This window comes from Acanthochromis polyacanthus, chromosome 2 (genome assembly GCF_021347895.1).
Source record: "Acanthochromis polyacanthus isolate Apoly-LR-REF ecotype Palm Island chromosome 2, KAUST_Apoly_ChrSc, whole genome shotgun sequence".
NCBI lineage: Eukaryota > Metazoa > Chordata > Actinopteri > Pomacentridae > Acanthochromis > Acanthochromis polyacanthus.
The window spans coordinates 12,425,378-12,445,028 of NC_067114.1; the positions used below are offsets into that span (position 1 = coordinate 12,425,378).

The following is a 19,651-nucleotide window of genomic DNA, read 5'->3' on the forward strand; positions in this document are numbered from 1 at the left end:
AATATACTCTAAGTGTATTGCAAAGTTTTAAGACTTTACATGCTTTTTTGACAATAGCAACAAACAAGACTTTTCCACTACTACCTGTGAGTCCTGTGTGGTTCAGCTGTTGTTGTAGCTACTGCATTCTGTTGCACATTTAAGGACAAAAAAAAGTAACTCTTGGACTAAACCCCTGAACTTTTTCTCTTAGCAATCAGGGGATTAACAGGGTGAATACAAATCTTTATCTCACTTGACAATGGGAGTAAAACAGTCAGCACACGAGCCAGTTGCAGTTGTTTATCAATAAGATGTCCAGGGCCCTGTCCAACCAGGGCTTAAGTGAAATTGAACGTCTGTGTGGAACAACAGCCTTGGAAGTATGGGGAGCTACAAGGTTGTGAAGGACTTTCTCTGCATTCTCAGGGTTAAAGTAAATGGGACATCTGTTAATAGCATACATGCAGTATAACCTCATCATCTCATTCAGAGTTAATTGACATAAGAGAACTTTGGCCAAGAGTGTGAAATGGAAAATTACAAGGTTAGGACATTTCAGCCAAGTCCCAGGATTCCTTTCTTTGTTTCTCCCATCCTCTACGAGCTAGAGCTCGGTTGGCAGATGATGTATGTGGTCCTTGAGATGTGATCACTACTATTTGTTGTTCCACTTCATTCGGCATTGGTGTGCCCACAAGATGCAGAGCCAGGATCTCAACATGGTCAGTGATATTCATCCAAAGATAACGGACAAAGCTTGGGTGGTCCGGGTCTAAATTTCATTCATAATTCATGTCACACAGATTTTAGCCTGATGGTCTGGTCAAAGTACATTTTATAGTTATGAGATCTCGTTAAAATGGCTACTCTGCTGAATATGTAACCCTCCATTGTTTTACTATATGTGTGTTTCTGAGGATGTGGATTAAGCTGGAATTCTGTTTTATGATTTTGAAGTCATGGTCTCGTGTAGGTGATTTCTCCTTCCCAATCAGCTGTGAAGTGTCGCAAAGTAGCTAAAGCACACAGAATATCACCAATAACACCAATAAGGCAATTGTTAAATATCATGGCTTCTCTTGACAAGATTTTTAATGACAAAGAAACACATGCATTAGCATTTTAGGACATACTTCATTTTCAAATAGTGCAAAGAAATATAGAACTCATCCTAAACCTGTATAAAAACAATACAGCCAAGACAAATGAAACATATTCACACATTTTAATTTTAATCTCACTGCATAAAGGAGGATGATTCAAAAACAAACGAATCAAAAAATCATAGTATTTACAGTTACCCTAACTTTACAAAACCTTTAGCATTTCCCTATAAAAACTCCCATATAGAAAAGAGCTACATGCTTAGCGTAGCGATAGGACTGAGGTAGAATAAAGAGATAGGAAGTTGGAATATCCTAGAAGGAAAACATCTGCAGTTAGTCATAATTTTTCTTCGTTTTCACAACATCTTCTCTATCCTCGAGAAAACCTACAGGTGAAGCAACAACGCTCAATGGTACTATAATGTGTCAGGTGTGTTTTGGGACCCCAATCGGTCCAAAATGGACTTTACATTTGTTTCCATTCATTAGTTTGTACAGAATATTGATCAGGGCTGCACCAAATTCAACAGTGCCTCAATCCAGTATAGTGGCAGACATTACAGGGATCTCCTCCGTGTACTGCATAGTGTCAATTGTTCCAAAGTGCGCAAGTTGCAGTTTATGATATAAATCTTGAACACATTCACGGCGTTCAAATTGTGGTATACTTTCTATTAAAAAAAAAAAAACTCTTTCCGTACCTGAAACACGCAACACATTCAACTGTCTAAGGTGGGGAAGGGGCAAATTTAGTATTTCATATATAAAACAGAGACAAGAGAAATCAAGAGATGAGAAAAGCATGAAGCGCTTAGAAATACAAAATGGGACATTGTTGTTTGTTATCATAAACATATCTGCTGTCTGTGACTGAATAAATCCACAATAATACCAACATTCAATAGGACCATCTCCTCCAGCTCTCCAGCTGTCCTTCATTTGATCACCTCCACATGCCTGGCACTGAAACAACACCAGGCTTCCTCTGGGAAACAGTATTCCCCTCCAGCAGTGCCTGCTGCCTATAAACACTTTCATTTGCCTCTCCTTCTGTGTGTGCCTGATCATTTCTGGTCTATCCAACAAACAAAACCTCCACACTCACAATAAGCACAGCACTTAACTAATAAATGCAATTTAGACTTCGATTTGGCTTCACAGTCTAAATGTTCAGGAGTAGAAAAGCAAATATTATCCTGGTGAGCAAGAAAAGGCTGTGATTTTTAAAAAACAATCTGAATAAAACATAAACATGTAAATATATTGTACTCCTTTTAAAAAAAAACAAACCCAAATATCATATATTCTGTACACAATGATTAAATACAGTGTGATCAGTATACATTCCTGTGTATGAAAATCGACTTATATTTGTAATAAGAACATTAATGTAAACATCAAACTTTCTGTAAAACACGTCTAACATAGAGATTCCAGCACCAGCTGTTCAATGCAATATAACATATAAAACATTTCGTATTCACAGATTATATATGTCTAGGAAAAGATGACATAAAATAAAATACAAGCATATCAACATGTTGGACGATATTGGATGATGTTTACTGGGAGATTTTTACTGATTGGTAACTACGGGGTAGAAAGTGTCCATCAGTCTGCTTGGATGTTGTGATTCCACTGAAGGCACTGAGACAGATGAACAGCTGTGGTATCCAACCTGTGGCACTTCCTGCTCTTCCAGAGCAGCTGAGGTGACTCTGTTGGTCTTTGGACTTCAAAGCTGAAGTCTCACTGCCTCACAACAAATAATCGGAAGGAGCCGCCCTCTGTGTTGCTTTTGCTGCAAAAAGGCATTACAAAAAGACGTGAAATATGTTAATGGTCCACACTTATACGGTACCTTTATTTAACATTTTCAGTTTCCAAAGTGCTTCACAATGTCTTTGCACTCATGCAACATTGTGCTGCCACGCATCTGGGGCAAATTTGGGTGCAAAATGCTGCCCATGGACACTTCAGCACATGGAGGGGACCAGGGATTGAACCATCAACCTTAGATTACCACCTAAAATGTACTAATAATCCCCAAAATCGCTCATATGTAAATTTCTCAGGTATAATTACATCTTGAATAACATTACAGAGTCTTAATTTCAGTGTTTAGTCTTGTTAGGTTACTTTTATAACGCCATTCTTAATCCTTTTAACTTAACAGCACTGTGGTGCAGCAGCTGTTGTCATAGATGTGCCCTATGAAAACATTGTCTTGAATTTTTGTGACTTGTTTCACTACTTTATGTTGTGTTTGCTGCCAGTTTGTGATCTTATTTATTTGCTAAATTTGTTTTCTACTTTGCACTTAGTAATTTTTCACTATATAAATAAAGTTATTATTTTTATTATTACTTGGGATACTCTCCATTCAGTGTGTTATTTCTATAAATTCAGTGCAATTGTCCATCCATCCATCCATCCATCCATCCTCTATACACCGCCTAATCCTCATAAGGGTCACGAGGGTGCTGGAGTCTATCCCAGCTGACTCGGGCGAAGGCAGGGGACACGCTGGACAGGTCACCAGTCTGTCGCAGGGGCTACATATGAAGAGTTCATTTGCAAAAACAGATAACTCCGTTTTGATAAATTTTCAGAAAACTTTTTTTTATTGTTTACTTGAGAAAATATCAATCAAACTGAAGTTGAGTGGATTTGACTGAGTAGAAAAATACATGACAAAATAGAGAAAAAATAAATTATTAGTTTTATTATTATTATTATTATCTTAAGTAAACAATAAAAAAAGAGTTTTCTGAAAACAGAGTTACCTGTTTTTGCAAATGAACTCTTCATATACAGATAAACAATCGCACTAGCCTTCACACCTACGGGCAATTTAGAATAACCAATTAACCTCAGCATATTTTTTGGACTGTGGGAGGAAGCTGGAGTACCCGGAGAAAACCCACGCATGCACAGGGAGAACATGCAAACTCCATGCAGAAAGATGCCGGGAAGGCTGGGACGTGAAAAAGCCAAAGTGTTAACCACCACACCACTGTGCAGTCCCAGTGCAATTGTAAGAAACAGATTTCAAAAGGATCTACAAAGCTGAAGCAGCAGAGACTCAGATATCTTGTTATTTTCATGCAACTTTCAGTCAAGCTAAGTTTAAATGACTGCATCTTGTTATCCAAGTCCTCTCAGCAGCCAAATCCATTAAAAAGTGTGCAATCATGGCACTTGCAATATCTTTGGAAAAAACACTCACCAAATGGTGCATTGGCAGGATGACTCACCGCTGCTGTATTTCTAAATAAGACTTTTCCAGCTACCGCACGTGTTAAACTCGATGACTGTAATTAGCTCATTAGTCAACAGACCTTGAAGCTCTGCCATGATCAATAATCATGATAGACCAGCACGATTGGTATCCGATCACAGATAATTGTCCGTATAGGAAAACACTGACTAAGTGGCTGACAGCATTTCCATCCCCGAGTAATTGGATAGGCTGTGATTACTTCCCCAGCAGCAGAGTGCAAAGCAAACTGCCAACCCTGCCATGGTGTTGGCACGTTGCACGGAGTCTCTCTCGCAGCCATTTATTGACCTCCTATCCCACTGCCCTGACGGAGGCCTTCACGGCTCTGCATTAGATTTCATAGAATCAGACTTGCATTATTTTTGGCCACTCAGCACTTTGCACACTCAATTGAAATGCCTGGGTAAAGTAACCAAAGATCCCATGTGTGGCCCCTCCACACAGCAGACCACACCATTACTCTTACAACCCCATATGCCAGCAGAGCCGACCACAAGGGGTTCCTCGCCTCAGTCCAGTCCATCGGAGCCGGCCACAGACAGGAGAGTGATTTGAGGAGCATGGTGTGCATGCAGGGAACCCGGTACATGCAGAATTACAGCAGACATAAATCAAAAAGAGGAGTGAATAAAAGTACCTTTCTCAGGCATGTTACAGATTCTCTTGTTAAATTTATGCGTCTAATTCCATTACAAGGCTCCATGTTTTCATTTCAGTTGTGTCTCAAGGTTTTCTTACCCACACTCTTCTTGGTCAGATATTAAAGCCTGAGCAAAGTATTGCGGAAGATAAATATGATCCTGTATGTACACATTATATAAACTCTGATCTGTTCCCAAATGTGCATAATTATTTTGGGAACATAATTCAATTTTGTGTTTTCATGTTGAATCTTTACATCTTATAGTCTAGCGAGCTGTTTAGGGTAATTTTTTTTGTGTTCAAGGCTTCTCCGAACTGCTGCCCACATCTCAGATTTGTTGCAATCTAATTGGTTTGGTTTTTTTGCTCACTGACAGCTGTTTTTCCCCAGTCAGGGGAAAATCGAGCAATCAAAGATTAATGTGCAGGATTAAGGAACGGTGACATCATCATCCTCCTGCTCGAAGCTCACCAGGTCCTTAGTTACATTCATTAAAAATATTGACACAGGAGGACACGTTACTGCAAGTCAACCTATAGAAAGAATGATTCATCAAATAGAAATCACCTGGTTGATATTTGGAAGGGAAAGAATGGCTCTTTAGGCTGATAATTAGGCAGACTGCATTTAAGCCCCAAAACACCACCTGCACCCCCACACAGGCTTGGATAAAGATCCCTTTTAATGACTGTATGCTTGTGTTTCTCTTTACGCTCATGTTAACTTTGCAGCACCTTTTGTCATTGTTGACCTCATGCTAATCCCAGTATAATTATAATCTGCCCTAAAAAACAGAAACAACACCTGCAAGGATCTGCAGGGCTTTAAAATTCCCAGTGGGTGGGAGACTTACTCACTCAATTTGGCTGGTGGATTTGGAAAAAGATATTACCAGATAATACCAAGAATTATTCTACTTTAGAATTTTGAATCTAACTGAGATTAAATAGTGCTACAGGTTGTGCTCCTCAAAGTGTAGCTGCTGATTTCAAAACCTACTGGGGCTTTTTCCAAGTAATGTGTTACAATTTTCCCAATGAAACAGATTAGTGAATAGTCATTACTGTAGCCATAACGTGTTTCTGATGAGCATATTCCCTTAATATTTGCTCATTACAACTAAGGAGGCTCTTCAGCTTCACAGCTGCCGCACATTATGATTAAACATGCATGTTTTCTTTTCTTAGACAGAGCTTCTCAGAAATATTATTCAGCAAAACTTCAGGGAACTAAATCTGAAGTCATATCCGTCTGGATTTCAGGCTTCTTCTATTGTTCCATTGGTAACTATTTAATAACGTGCTTGACCCATTTATCGTTGGAACAGTGTGCAGCTGTCTTCATCTGGGAAAGATAATTGCAGTAAAACCAGTTTAGCACAAATACATGGCTAATACCTTTCAGATTGGATGCCATTTTTCAATATTCCAGTGTAGCCCTTTCTCTTGTCCAGCGGCAGGACGTCGACTAAACCGCCGTCTGCTTTGATTACTCCTGCATGGATGGCTGATCTACAAATGCTGGAGCTCTGTGAACACAAAACAAAGCAAACACAAACCTTTTTTTAAAATTGTCTCACAGTATAAAACATGTTTCGGTAACACACAGACACACATGTCAGTAAACACACTGACTAACACACAAGGAGTGAAGTCTGAGCCAGAAGTCTGGCTCCAGTGCAACAAGCCATAAGCTCTTATCAACAGACTGCAGTAGAATCATTCTTTTCTAGTCCAAACACAGATCACGCTCTCCATACGCCCCGCCAGCGATTCCAACCAGACGGTTTATGTCTCATGTTTAACCAACATTCAGCTTCTGCACCACTGTAGAAACAAATTTGGGTGCCTGAGATTACAAAAAATTCCTTTGACCATTTGTTATGAGCCAGCGTGCTTGCTGAAGTGTCTCTAGGGAGCTTGCGATCTGTGCCCAGCTGGATGTCATCAAGGGTCAGTTTCATCCGAGGTGAAGCTCGGTTAAACTCAACGTTCACCTCCTTTGACTGCGCCAACTGGAAATTCTAAAAAAGGCTGCTGGAGTAACATGAAAACCGTCACACTGTGCATGTGATAAGGTTAGTCTAAAGGGTACTTTGCCGTGATTAATCCACTGTGGACATGATTAAGGTGACGTGAAGTAATGATCTAAACCAGCTATTTCTTTCTACCTCTGACACATAGGCACTAAGTCTGAGATAAGGCATTTATGAGCCTCTGAGTGGTCAGGCTCCATGCAGGGTGACGCAGCACTGCCGACCTGTGGCCCTTCTTACCGTCCCTCCCATTTTCTGTAAGACTTATTCATAACATGATTCAACATCTTCTTAGGCAACCCAAACATGCATCCGATCCACACAAGGGAGGACTTTCATTGTGATTTATAATCACTTATTTTATTATCAAGTTTTTGTTTTTGAAAGATATACAATGTAAACTTGTATTACGTACATCTGCGTAGATGTTGTTTCCAATTACAGGTGACCAGTAGGAAGGCTGCATCTTGCAGTCGGCTGGACAGGAGATTCTGAGAGAAAAGAAATTGACAACAGCATAAATTTACAGCAACAGATTCATAAACAGAAACAAGACTTTTTCAGTCATTGGTAATTGTTTACTTTGAAACCCATTATTTAGCATTTAGTAGCAACTACACGCTGTTCCCTAACCTTACCAGTGATGTGTGTGATTATTTATCAGACTGTCAGTTTAAGTTCTTCATTTTAGTAATATAGAATTATAAATTGGTTGTTTGATTGGACTGGTGGTTTTGCTGTTGTGTTGTAGTTCGGCCTATTTTTTCTCTATTGTTCTGCCTGTATTGTCTGGAAATGAGTTGCTAATATCAGGTATGATGAAGACAGATTTGCATGAATTTGACCTTACAGTGAGAAATAGCTAAATGAAGGACGGAAGAAGTAGGGAAGAAATTAGAGAAGAATTTTTATAGTTGCTGACATTTGATGAAACATAAGGTTGTATGTATATGTGCTTATATATGTCCATGTTTCATATGTTCATCAGCATTAACCAGATAATATCTTTGCTATTTATTCACATTTTGGCTCAATTTATGTTTTGCCTGACCCTCAGTTGCCAGGTCAGGTGGTCAGGTCCATGCAGGACAGACTGTATAAGGTCAGTGATTGAGCAACAGAAGCGAGGTGCCGACTTGTTGTAAGGCTGCACCATTAGCTAGTGTTTTTAAAAAGCTTAAGATAGTTCTGTTGAATTTCCTGGGTTTTATGTATTTATTTTGTTTAGTAAAGAGTTTCTTAATAAATGCCAACTTTTCCCACATCTACTCTTGCCTAAACGCCCATTTCTTTCACATCTTTTTGAAGTTTCCTGGTCATAAACCATTTATTAGATATCTATAAACCGGTTTTGAATGCTTAATGGGGGAGCTACAATATTTTAATGTAAAGGAACGTGTTTCATCTGGTAGGACAACACAGCAGTCAGATTTTATGCTTCAGTAGATGACAAAATGTTGGATGTGTGACGGTACCTTGGACAGTGCGAGTAGGGTTTTTTGAAAGGACAGATTTCAGCCACTGTAGTATAGCAATCAGCAGTAATTTCTGTCACAGAGAGAGAAAAGAAAATCACTTAATATACCTAATCTGTGTTGGCTGACTGTGTGAGTCTACATACAGTCATGACTCAGAGCTCTTCTGACAGAATGATGCTTCACTTACCTTCCACTCTGGACACCACAAAGGCATTGCCAGGTTTATATTTGCTGTAAAAGACATTACGTTGTTTAGAAATCAGGAAACCACTGGCTCTGAAGAAAACCCCTTATTGCACAAAATGTGAATCATAGAAGCAGGAAAATGTGTCTCTCAAGTATTGCATCAGCAAATGAAATTTCAGCCTGTTTGAGAACATTAAGCAAAGCAAATATATCTACCTCAAAGACTCGATGCCGTTCTTTGTGGCTCTGACAAAGAATGGAAACTTCTCCGTCCTTTTGACGTCGACCACGCCTCCATTGTTGTCAATGGCCCCAGAATGGATGGCAGCTCGGCAAATACTTGATTGCTGAAACAATAAAAATCTAACATTAAGTATAGCTATAAATTATAACATGTTGTACAAATGCAAGATGTTTGCTACATGTTGGAAACGCTCACCACATCGTAAGAGACGGTTCCCCAAACTTTCCCTTTCTTGTTGAGACAATTTGCAGGACACTTAAATCTGCATTCAGAAGACAAGACTGAAGTGAGCCCATATTGGAGAGGAAGCATATATTCTAATTTTACATCAAAATTTATTAACCTGACCTGTTGCAGGTTGCTCCTTTACACTTATCTCGCAGTCTAGTCTCACACTTAATGTTGTGAGCTGCAAGAACAAAACAACAAATTAATGAAAAGCACAAAACATTAAACTTTAAGGTTATTTTAAGTCATTCCTGTAGCTACCAAGAAAGGTGCTGCTAGGAGTTTTTGAAGGTGGCGTCCTGGGTGTGGTGGCCTTCGGTGTGGAGGGCTTGGACACTGGTTTCTTGGGAGCAGACGGTTTAGGTTTGGGTGCCGGTCTGGCAGTGGTACGAGGTGGCAGCGGAACCTGAGGCTTCTCCACCTCGTTCATGTCCTCAGTCTCTGAGCGCTGAGAGTCTGTAAGTGGGTGAAATAGTTTCAGTTTGATACTATGTGTAATCTTGAAATGAATTATGGAAATCTTGTGGGTGTTCTCACCCTTGTAGCACAAGTTATTTCTGCATCCTCCCCCAAAGCTGGGAGGGCACTGTGAACAAGGGCGGCCATGTTGGTACGGAGCCTCTCCAATCCAGTTACCCCTGCAGAAATAATGAACAATGGAAAGCTTAACTAAGGCAGACATTAATCATCAGTCTGTCGTCACAGACCACATGAATTTGTAATTACTTCAGCAGTCTTTGCCCATGGACAACACTCCTAAAAGTCATTAGTTCCACAAACTAATAAAAAAAATCCACGTTGTCTGTCAGGCAGTTACATCCTGTGGGCTGTCTGGAAAACAAACACCTAATCTGCTCTTTTTTTTCTTTCCTCGTGCTTAATTATTATTATGATTGTTGGGTTCTGAATCCTGGAAGAATTTTAATGACACCAATATGTCAAACAATGACAATGTCTTGGACAGCTAGCATTACATATCTGCACTACATCTATATTAGGAACAGACACTGTAGCACTGATCAGCCCTGCAAGGATGAGGAATGTAAGCAAGAGTCCAGAGACCAGAGGTGTTGATGAACAGTGGAACGTGGAGGAATACTGATCTTACTTTGGGGAATAGTTGCACACGAGGTAAACGGCATTCTCCCATATCTCTCCCCACACGTTCATCTTCGGACACACATGCACAGCACAGCCCACTCGGCTGGTAGTTGCCCAGACCAGCTGTAAAAAGGGAGATAAATACATGGTTAGCACATCTAGTTTCTGAATGAACAGATACACAGGAGAGTAAAGTATTGAAATTGTAGCACAGATTTCTTGCTTCACTTTTCTCACAGTCCACAGTTCAAACAGTGATTCCAGAGGAAGCACCTAAATTGGCAGTTACAATTAATGGGTCCACTGGGACTTCCTGGTCTGCTGGGTTTGTTATTCTGGCTCAGTTAGATTCTCGTCACGTGAACTCGGTTTCCTCTTTGTGACACAATCACAAGCATTTTCATCATCCAGTTAAAGCTCCAGCTGGAAAGAGCTGCAGTTTTTAATATCTTAACTCAAAGAAACAGGAATCAGCGTAGGCCCATAAATGTCCAAGGTAAAATAAAACGGCTTATTAAACGGAAAGCTGCTGCAGTGGTGTTACAGACGAATGATGTGCCATTTGACGGGGAATACGACGCAGCATATTCCAAAACTTCTCCACACTTCCCTCCCAAACGTGCACTCTCCCTCCTCAGGAATGTTCATCTTTTTCCTGGGACACTTAGAGGCCACTGGAAGCAGTGAGTCAGCACACAGACTCATGTGTGCTGAGTTCACAATGCAATCAAAGGTAGTTATAGTGTGTGACTGACAGTAGTGGCAAATAAAAGGCAAAGAGATGGTGATGATGCTCAGATTTGGAACTGTCTCCTCTCTGCAGCATCTTTAAAAGAATCCAGGTCAAGCAGTGAGTGACGTCTGGTGTGTCTGGAAATGACTACCAGATGGCAGCGATCAGGTTTCAGGGTGAAGGCACAAGGAGGAGTCTGGATGTTTCTGTAAACTCATCCCAACAGCTACACAGCAAAGTCGAGGGGAAGAGGAGGATGGCTCACCCACTTCTGTTTCCTTTTTGACTGATTTCTTAATTTTCTCACCTACTTTCTGTCACCACACTCTCTGCAGGTCCAAACTTTTCTGCTTCCTGCAATAATTGATCAGGTTAAGGGCTTATAGCTCACTGCCAAATGCTTTGCAAAAGTGGTTTTTTTATCAGCTAATTTAATTAAAATGGTCAGATTCACAAAATGCAATGCAGCAGATGGTGCAATAGAACCAGAGTTAGATAGTTTTCTCCTTTGTCCAAACACGGCACCGCATTTACTTGCAATGCAACTCATTTAAGTGTGTAGACACAATCTCTGCGTGAAGGTGCATACCTTCACGCAGAGATTTCCTCGTCTCACCTGGGTGTAATGGGTGCACATTGGCCCGGAACAGCGCTCTGGACACCAGGGATTGCACTCATGAGGGTAGGGATAGGTGTAGTCTTTCACCTCATCATACCAGGCCTGGACATGGAAGGCAGGTGAGCGGTACCTGCAGAGCAGACACACACAAACAAACACAGACAGACAAACAGTAGGCTCAGTCACAGGCCGTCCAGGTATCGAGGGCAACAGGGAAATATCTGAGGGAGCTGCCAGGTGCTTTGGCCAGACTTGAGAAAGCATGAACCTCTCTGCTCCTCCCCCTCCCTGTAGTCCTCAAATGATGAGTCTGAATTTGACCTGGCACACAGAGTGGCAGTCTGCTCCCTCCATAACAGGGGAAATCAAATCAGCTTGAAAAAAAAAATAGAGTCACAGCAAACCTAAACATGGCTCCACGGCCGAACAAATCAGTTCTAGCTCTTTTCATAAACATCTCTTTTTACGGTATTGAAAAGTGCTGAGCTTATAAGAGGAGAGTAGAGGGGGAGTGGGAAAAAAAGAAGTACTCAACATCAGGGTTTGCTGGCACAGGAAGAAAAGAAGGCAACAGGGAGGGAGGAATGGGGCTGTGAGAATGAGAGCAGATTCCTGGAAGGGCACCTGCTGTGATCGCCATACGCTGTTATACACAGAGGCCTACTGTGTCTGGTGTCCATACACACATACACACACACACACTCATTCATACAAACATGAACTTTAATAGGCTCACACTGACGAACACTGTCCATGCTTATACTTCATGCATATGGACCAAGAAAGGAGCAGTTCACTTCCAGATATGTTTGAAGAGTTGTTATGTTTTCCTGCTATGAGTGGACACTCATCACTTCAGCTAACAGCTCATGACTTCCTCTTGCAACAATCACAGCTCAGAAAATACTTACAGTAATGAAAAAAAAGAAGTAAAATGGAAGTTTAAATGACTGGCTGATTATGAAAGAAAATATCTCTTGAAAGTGAAATCTGCAGTTCTGGAGAGAGATTGTTGATATTTAACCAGTTTGCATAATTAGATAGTTTGCATGTGTCAGACTGACTGTCCCTCACTCTCCCTCTGCCCCCTTTCCTCCCATTTTCCTCCCCTCCCCCCGGGTAGGAGTACAAACATGTGCGTGCATAGGGCAGGATAGAATAATATTGTATTGTTCAGTTTGAGCAACTTTGTTTCCTATTCACAGAGGAAGGTACATTTTTTAATTCCCTGCACACACAGAAGAGACTACTATTTCCTCAATTTCACAACAAGCGTAATAAATCCAAATCATGTATTCCACCTATAAATACCTTTCTGCACTGTGTACCAACACAACACTCTTTTGGTATCAGACTAAATCTTTATGTTACATTCCAGATCATAAATTACCAGCTACAAAAACCTGACATTCAATAACAGGTCATTAAGCTTATGACATTTCATCTCTTATGGAGCATTAATATTGGTGCCAACGCTGATGGTAATCCAGACAATAGTTGTTGAGATATTTGAGTCTGACTGTTCGTCATGTAAAAGGGAAACAAAAGCTCTGGGGTATTTGTAGTTGCTTGACCCAATCATAGTCATTGTAGGAAGAGCTAAAAACAGAATGAAGCAATGGTGTTCAACTTAAAGTATTGATGGGGTCATAGCTTTGGTTGAACACTTGCATGCAGGGAGGTGAGCTCTGCCATTAAAATGGTTGATCTCCCAAAAAAAACAAACAAAAAAAACATGGATGCATTATTGCATGATCCAATGTTTTGGCAAGGTATTTTTCAAAAGTCTTCAGCATGTAAAATGCTGCCTGAAGGTTAATATTGTTTCCTGTAGTGAAGGGAATTTTGAAAATGGTAATATAGATAGTGGAGAAAACCACATTAATTCAGCAGCCAGTGTCAGACTTATATCAGTCAGACTATCCCTGAAACTGATCTGATTAGACTATACAAGTTCCATTACCTCATCATCATTATCATCAACTAACAGCTTCTGATAAGGAGCTACAAGGAGCTAGACCAAATCTATTACAAGTTATTTAGTATTTGTTAGTGGGAATTCACGTGCATTCACATCATTTTGAAAACTGAACATCAGTCAAACACCAAACACATGGATTTTTTTTTATAAATGTTTACGACTAATCTATAAAGCATCAGGAAATTATTTATTAACTAATAATACAGCGATCAGCAACAATGTATATACAATTTATAATGTATTCTAGTCAGAAAGTTGCAATATAGGAAAAAGTGCATTCAAGAAAAGTATTTTTTTTAAATTCCTTGAAGTCAAGTATCATAACATTATTTTCACATTGATACCAAAGCTTTGCTAACAACATTGGTAATACACACATATTGATACTCAGTTGTTGCTACCTGTTCATCCACTGTTAAAAATTAAGCCTTATGCATTATATTCCTACCCAAAACGTACGTGTCATTGCATCTCACCTGCCCCAGTGGACCGCCAGGTTTTGTCCAATAGACATGAGCAGGTCCTGAGGTCCATGATCCCACTGACACTCCTCTGACCAGTGAGTAGCAGAACGCTCCAGCTCGTCATCCCAAACCTGCACGCATAAGGACAGGTTTTTCGAGAGGAATTCACTTATTTCAGGCACAGATGGGAAAACTTCACAGTCTTGTGCTGCATCGACTCGGTAAATAACTAACCACAACCTGCTCAGGGCTTCTGCTGCTGCTGCTGCACTTCCTTCCTTCCCTGTTTGCTGAAACTGAGCTGCATACAAGTACAACATTAACGTTCGATGGTGACATCTGAGTGGAGCTGCTGGCACCTGGCCCTGGTCCACTACAAATCTCCAGCAATCACAGCTGAATTATCCACATTTCCTGAGCGGGATTCTTTACAGCAGTGGAAAGGAGGCTGGAAAGCAGAGAAGACACCTGACTCCCAGTGTGGAGGGAGTGGGGAGGGCGCTGTGAGGGGAGCGAGGCCTGCATACAGCGTGGCCCCTCAAAGTACATCCCCTCAGTAAATTTCCAGCCTTTCGGTGGTCGCTGAAACATGCACACACAGACACCACTGTAACCCCAAACACCCGTACACTAACACAACACACACACACTGCCTGTTCACTGGAATTTGAGAGAGCGGAGTAAATTTACAGACACTTTCCTCCGCACTGTAACCACACTCCAGAGACACGCAGGGCCACCACTGCTTCTTTCAACTTCACGGACCACGTGGATTTCAGTAACCTACTGTGTGTCTCAACAATAATCCCTCTCCTACTTTACCCATTAGGCTGACATGCTGTCCCATAATTTTTCCCCCTCTGGCTGTATTCTTTCTGTCCTCCGTTGACCCTCCTAAACTCTCCCGTGTTCTCCACTGAGCCGTTTTGCAGGTAGGACAGAGTCAGCATTATTATCCTGCCTGTAAAAGAGTGGCACAGCAGGCTGGCAGGAGCTCACCATCATGACTGCATGTTTCCAGCAGAGAGAAAAGATTGTTTTTATTGCAGCAACACCGGCAACTCCGGGCAGAATAAAACCTTAAACCCTAATTACCAGTCTCGCTTCAGTGCTCATTGTTGCTGACACATGAACATTTCTCTTTGAGGTGTAGCCAAAGATGGTAACTTTCAATTATGGGTGTTGATTAAGAGAAACACAAGTGAAATATGTAATTGGGGTAATGGGACATGTCTCACCATGTACTCCATGTTTGAGGCGGTGGGATAAACGCTGCCCCTCAGCTTGTTGTGCAGCTGGAGGATCTCCTCGCGGTCCGACCAGCGGATGGCTCTTCGGGTCCTGTTGCCAGAAGTGTTGCTGCCGTTGTTCTGCCCTGCATCCTCCTCATAGCGGCTCAGCAGCTGCCTGAGCTCCTTGGAGTCGGGCAAGAAGAGGGAGGCCGAGTCCCTGATGCACAGCAGCACAAGGGAGAGGACGAGGAACCAGGTCACGGCAGCGCAGGTCATCCTGACACTTGGTCTGTCTGGGTTAGACGCTCAGACTACTACAGACAGTGGATTTCGTGTCAGTGTTGCTCCTCAGAGTCCCCAGCTGAACCTGAAGGGAGGAAATGTTTAATGACTATTTCCCCACCGTGTGAGTCAACAGAGCAGAGTGCAGGTTACAAAATATGGGCGTTTCATGTTGCTGAACTAGTGTAGGAGATGTTTCCTCTGGGAAAGTTGCCAATCTAACACTCACTCATATCAACACAGAAATAAATCTTCCCATTAACACCCCTCACCGGATTGATTTTTGTGATTGCACTGGGACAAAATGTCGACACAGAAAGGCGTAATTCTTCGTGCTTTTATTGTGTTATGTTAATATAACCAAAACCTGCAGAGAGTCTCCTGTGATGGTGAAAATATAGTAAACTGAAACAGTGTTCAAACTCAGCAGGGATCTTTTTACACTCGTCTGTTCTGCTTTCTGTCAGTTCAGCCTTTTGCCAGTTTATGACTCTTTATTAGTTACACTAATAGAATCTGATGCAATCCAACACAACTGGCCTGCAATAAGTCATTCCTTTGAGAAGCTTAGGGAAGCTTTGTAGTGGAGTGGATTATACTGAACAGTGATTCTAATATTCTGCCCTCCAAAACACCCCTCAGTAAAATCCATCACAATATCCTTCTTGCAGTCTCAACAATGGCTGTGAAGTTGAACCAACTCCTCCCATAAAGTGTAAACAAAAGCTTAGGACTCACATTATAAGCTTGCATCAGATGGCGCAGGTGCATTGAATAAACTGGGGAAGATGCATATTATAGTCTGTGATTAAATCAAACTTGTTTCAGGTATTGTGATGTGTAAATGTGTGTCTTGCAACATATTGTGCAGCACAGAATTGGCAACATCGTGACACTGGCACTATTTTGTGCAACATATTGTGACATTACACTGTTGCATTGTCATTCTATGAGAGGCCCTCTGATTACAACCTCAGCATTTAGATGTCTAGCATTTAATATGCCTTTGTCTTGTTTTGAACAGCTTCAATCAGTTCAGCATGAACACAAATATAAAATTAACCGTACAATTAGGTTCTCCTCTATATCCAAAAGATGAACTGTGTCTCAGGTGAAGATTTCATCAATTTCAGACTTTCCACCATGTAATAATAAAACCTCAATAATAAACTGGGCTTAATGAATAAACATAACACTCACTTTGTTTTGAACTTGTTGCACCACGGTGCACTGAGTAGCACTGCCTACCTCTTCATCCTGACTGTCTCTGATTGTTTTCTAACCAAACTGAGCTGCAGGATCAGACACCGAGGTTGACAAACTTTCAACTAGATGAACTGTCTTTGGGCAAAACATTGCATTCCTGACACATCCAGCAGCAGTACTGTGTAACTGACTCTGTATCTGACCTCTCTCTGAAAGGCAACAAGCAAGAGGGAAGATTAAAGCTAAACAAAATATCACAAACTTTCAGAGAGAGAGAAGAGTCAGTGAGTGTGATCAGAGAAGAAAGAAAAAATAAACCCAGCCCCAGCATGCACTGGTTGCTCTTATCCTTGAATCCCTTCACCTCTTTCCCTTTGGCTGAAAAGACAGCTTGAGGTCTGGCACCGGCTCTGTGTCAACATGCTGTGCCAGCTCTGGGCACTGTGAGCCAGCGGGCAGCCCAGGCACCACACCCTTCTGCTTTCCATGTGCCCTGTCTTCACACTGAACCTCTACCAGCTTCTCTGTCTGGGCCCTTCTCATGGCTCTCATGAATTTTATACCAGAGTGACAGACAGAGCAGAAGACACACGTTCATATCCACATCTTGTCGATGGGAACTTTGGTTCTCTGCTGCTGCTGCTGCTGTCTGACGTGAGGAAGGACTAACCTCCTTCCTACCTCACCACAAGGCTGAGTGTAAACAGCAGCTCATGGCACAATGTGGATTGTCTGATTTGGAAATATTTCCACGGTTTGCCTGTTTTACTTTCAGAGCCAAAGAATGCTGTAAATATTGGCACTTGGCCAGTTTTACTTTTTCAATCATTTGTCCCTCTAACTCTGAAATCAGTGTATCTTTGGAGGAAACATGGATTATATTTTTGCTTGTTTCAATAGATCACTTAAAATCTCACATTCATTTTTGAAATATAGAGCTTTTCCTTTTGGCTCAACAGGTTGTATTCTACATGGAGTATTTTCCACCATGGAGCTGCTGCTGCTGCTGCTCTCTTATTGACATTTCACCAGAGAGGCTGCAGACAATGAATGGCACAGTCTTGGCAAAAGCCTCTTTTAGAGTTGACAGTGTCATATATTCATACTAATCAAATAAATCTCATGAAGATGAGAAAATGCACTCGACTCATAACTTGTGCACTTACTTCTGCAGAGTGATGTGCATTAAGTACAGGTGATTTTAAACCCTTTTGATACCACACAACATATGAAAGCTACAAAACAATACGTTGCAAATAAACGTGTCGCCTTGCTCACCTCTGTCTTCCTCTGGTAGTATCCAGTTGCTTGAATATTTCGGTCTCCTGTGCGTGCCGGAGAGCTGCGTTATTCCCTTATGAGAGGCTGCTGCTGCTGCTGCTTGTTGGCTGGCGGTGTTCCTGAAGTACATAGGAACTGTGTGACTCCTGAGCAACTCCGAGAGCCTTATATAGAGAAGGAGACCCCTCAGGACAGAGGAAAAATTTACTGTCTCTCCACACTCCCCCCACTTGCCAGCCTCCCTCCCTGAAGTAGGCTATGTTCTTGGCACGCAGCGCGCCGTGTGCGCAGGCTGACGAGCCGCCTAATGTCAGGAGGGAAACTACAAATATTGTAAATCAGCAGCTTGTCAGAGGAGTCAGCGGCAGGCAGTTAGATCTGTGTCTCTGAATCACGTTGGGGTGACAGTTATTACCCAGATATGTATCTTCTGAAGCGCGCATCAAACTAAACAAGGGCAGCAGTGGAGACATGATGTTCAGAACAGTGATTCCGGGTCACTGTTATAAGCTGCTAACATGCAATACTTGGGGTCTGTTTAGACATCATTTATAAAGAGACAAATAATTTGTATTTAAAGGTTTTGATAATAGGTAATAGATCAGTTATTGGTGCTTTATAAATTAGTGAGTTTATTAGTATATTCACTAGATGGAAAATGGTTGTGAAAAGTTATTCAATCCATTATAAGCAGCATTCCTGTCATAATTAACCACATTTTCTGGTTTTTTGGGTGATCATATATTTATTTGTCCATTTGTGATTAATTTATTTGTGATTCTCTGCCATTAATCTGAACAATCTTTCAATACTACTCGTAGAAATTATAGATATGTTGAAATATGACTGTAAACTATTCTTATTCAGCCCCCAGAGCTTCTAAATCAGCATTTCTCTTTACTTCCAGCACTCCCTGAACCAGACAGGGGAGTCAGAGGTCACACAAGGCAGCACATCCAAGTTCTACATTCCTACCGAATAACAAGATTACAAGTGCACAAAAATAAATCAGAAACTAATGAATTCTGAGATGCTGCAATGACCCACATGGACTGATAATTCAAATGCAAACATATCAAAACACAATATTACATTTAGTGTCAAACTAATCTGACAGATTATCATTTCACTGCTTGTAGGTGTGATAGTCAGCTTCTCATTTTCAGTTCACATAAACTGAAAAAATTCTTATCAGGTGGAAGTCAGAAAGCCAAAAACAGATATTTTGTCAGGAACTCGGAATTAAAAACACATTAGCTCTCTTTGTATCTCCACCACACAAAAGGCAAAAACACTTTGCATAACTTAAAACAGGCAGAAACATAATAAGGTAAAGACAGGAAAAGAGTCGGCCCTGCTGGCTACACGAAACAAGGATCCCCTGCTCTGGTTCATCGTGTGTCACCGTCATATCCCCTTACTGACCTGCAGAGGGCTGGCTGTGTTGTGACCCAAATAGTTCACGTTTTATTCCATCATGCGCTTGATTTCTGTCTGAAACTTCTCAGACGTTTACAAGAGCGTTGCCACTCAGAAGGAATGCCGCAGACAGATTCTCTACCGCCAG

The 19,651-nt window shown here is 41.3% G+C and overlaps 1 protein-coding gene across 1 annotated transcript; it reads right to left on the reverse strand.

Moving 5' to 3' along the window:
* Positions 1-1,056: 1,056 nt before the first annotated feature.
* crispld2 (cysteine-rich secretory protein LCCL domain containing 2) lies at positions 1,057-18,370 on the reverse strand. The gene is made up of 15 exons (XM_022207171.2): positions 18,082-18,370; positions 15,322-15,682; positions 14,096-14,214; positions 11,636-11,768; positions 10,294-10,409; positions 9,723-9,823; positions 9,447-9,641; positions 9,306-9,366; positions 9,153-9,219; positions 8,930-9,060; positions 8,715-8,758; positions 8,525-8,597; positions 7,465-7,540; positions 6,412-6,542; positions 1,057-2,889 (listed from the first exon to the last, which is right to left on the reverse strand). The coding sequence occupies exons 2-15, from the start codon at positions 15,589-15,591 to the stop codon at positions 2,838-2,840; spliced, it is 1,569 nt and encodes a 522-aa protein (XP_022062863.1). The 5' UTR covers positions 15,592-15,682; positions 18,082-18,370; the 3' UTR covers positions 1,057-2,837.
* Between the last annotated feature and the right edge of the window lie 1,281 nt (positions 18,371-19,651).

Coding starts and splice junctions, on each gene's coding strand:
- crispld2 (XM_022207171.2), bottom strand. CDS start 15,591: ATGACCTGCGCTGCCGTGACCTGGTTCCTCGTCCTCTCCCTTGTGCTG. Junction 9,642..9,722: donor AAATAACTTGTGCTACAAGG/GTGAGAACACCC, acceptor ACCCACTTACAG/ACTCTCAGCGCTCAGAGACT. Junction 9,061..9,152: donor GAACCGTCTCTTACGATGTG/GTGAGCGTTTCC, acceptor TTATTGTTTCAG/CAATCAAGTATTTGCCGAGC.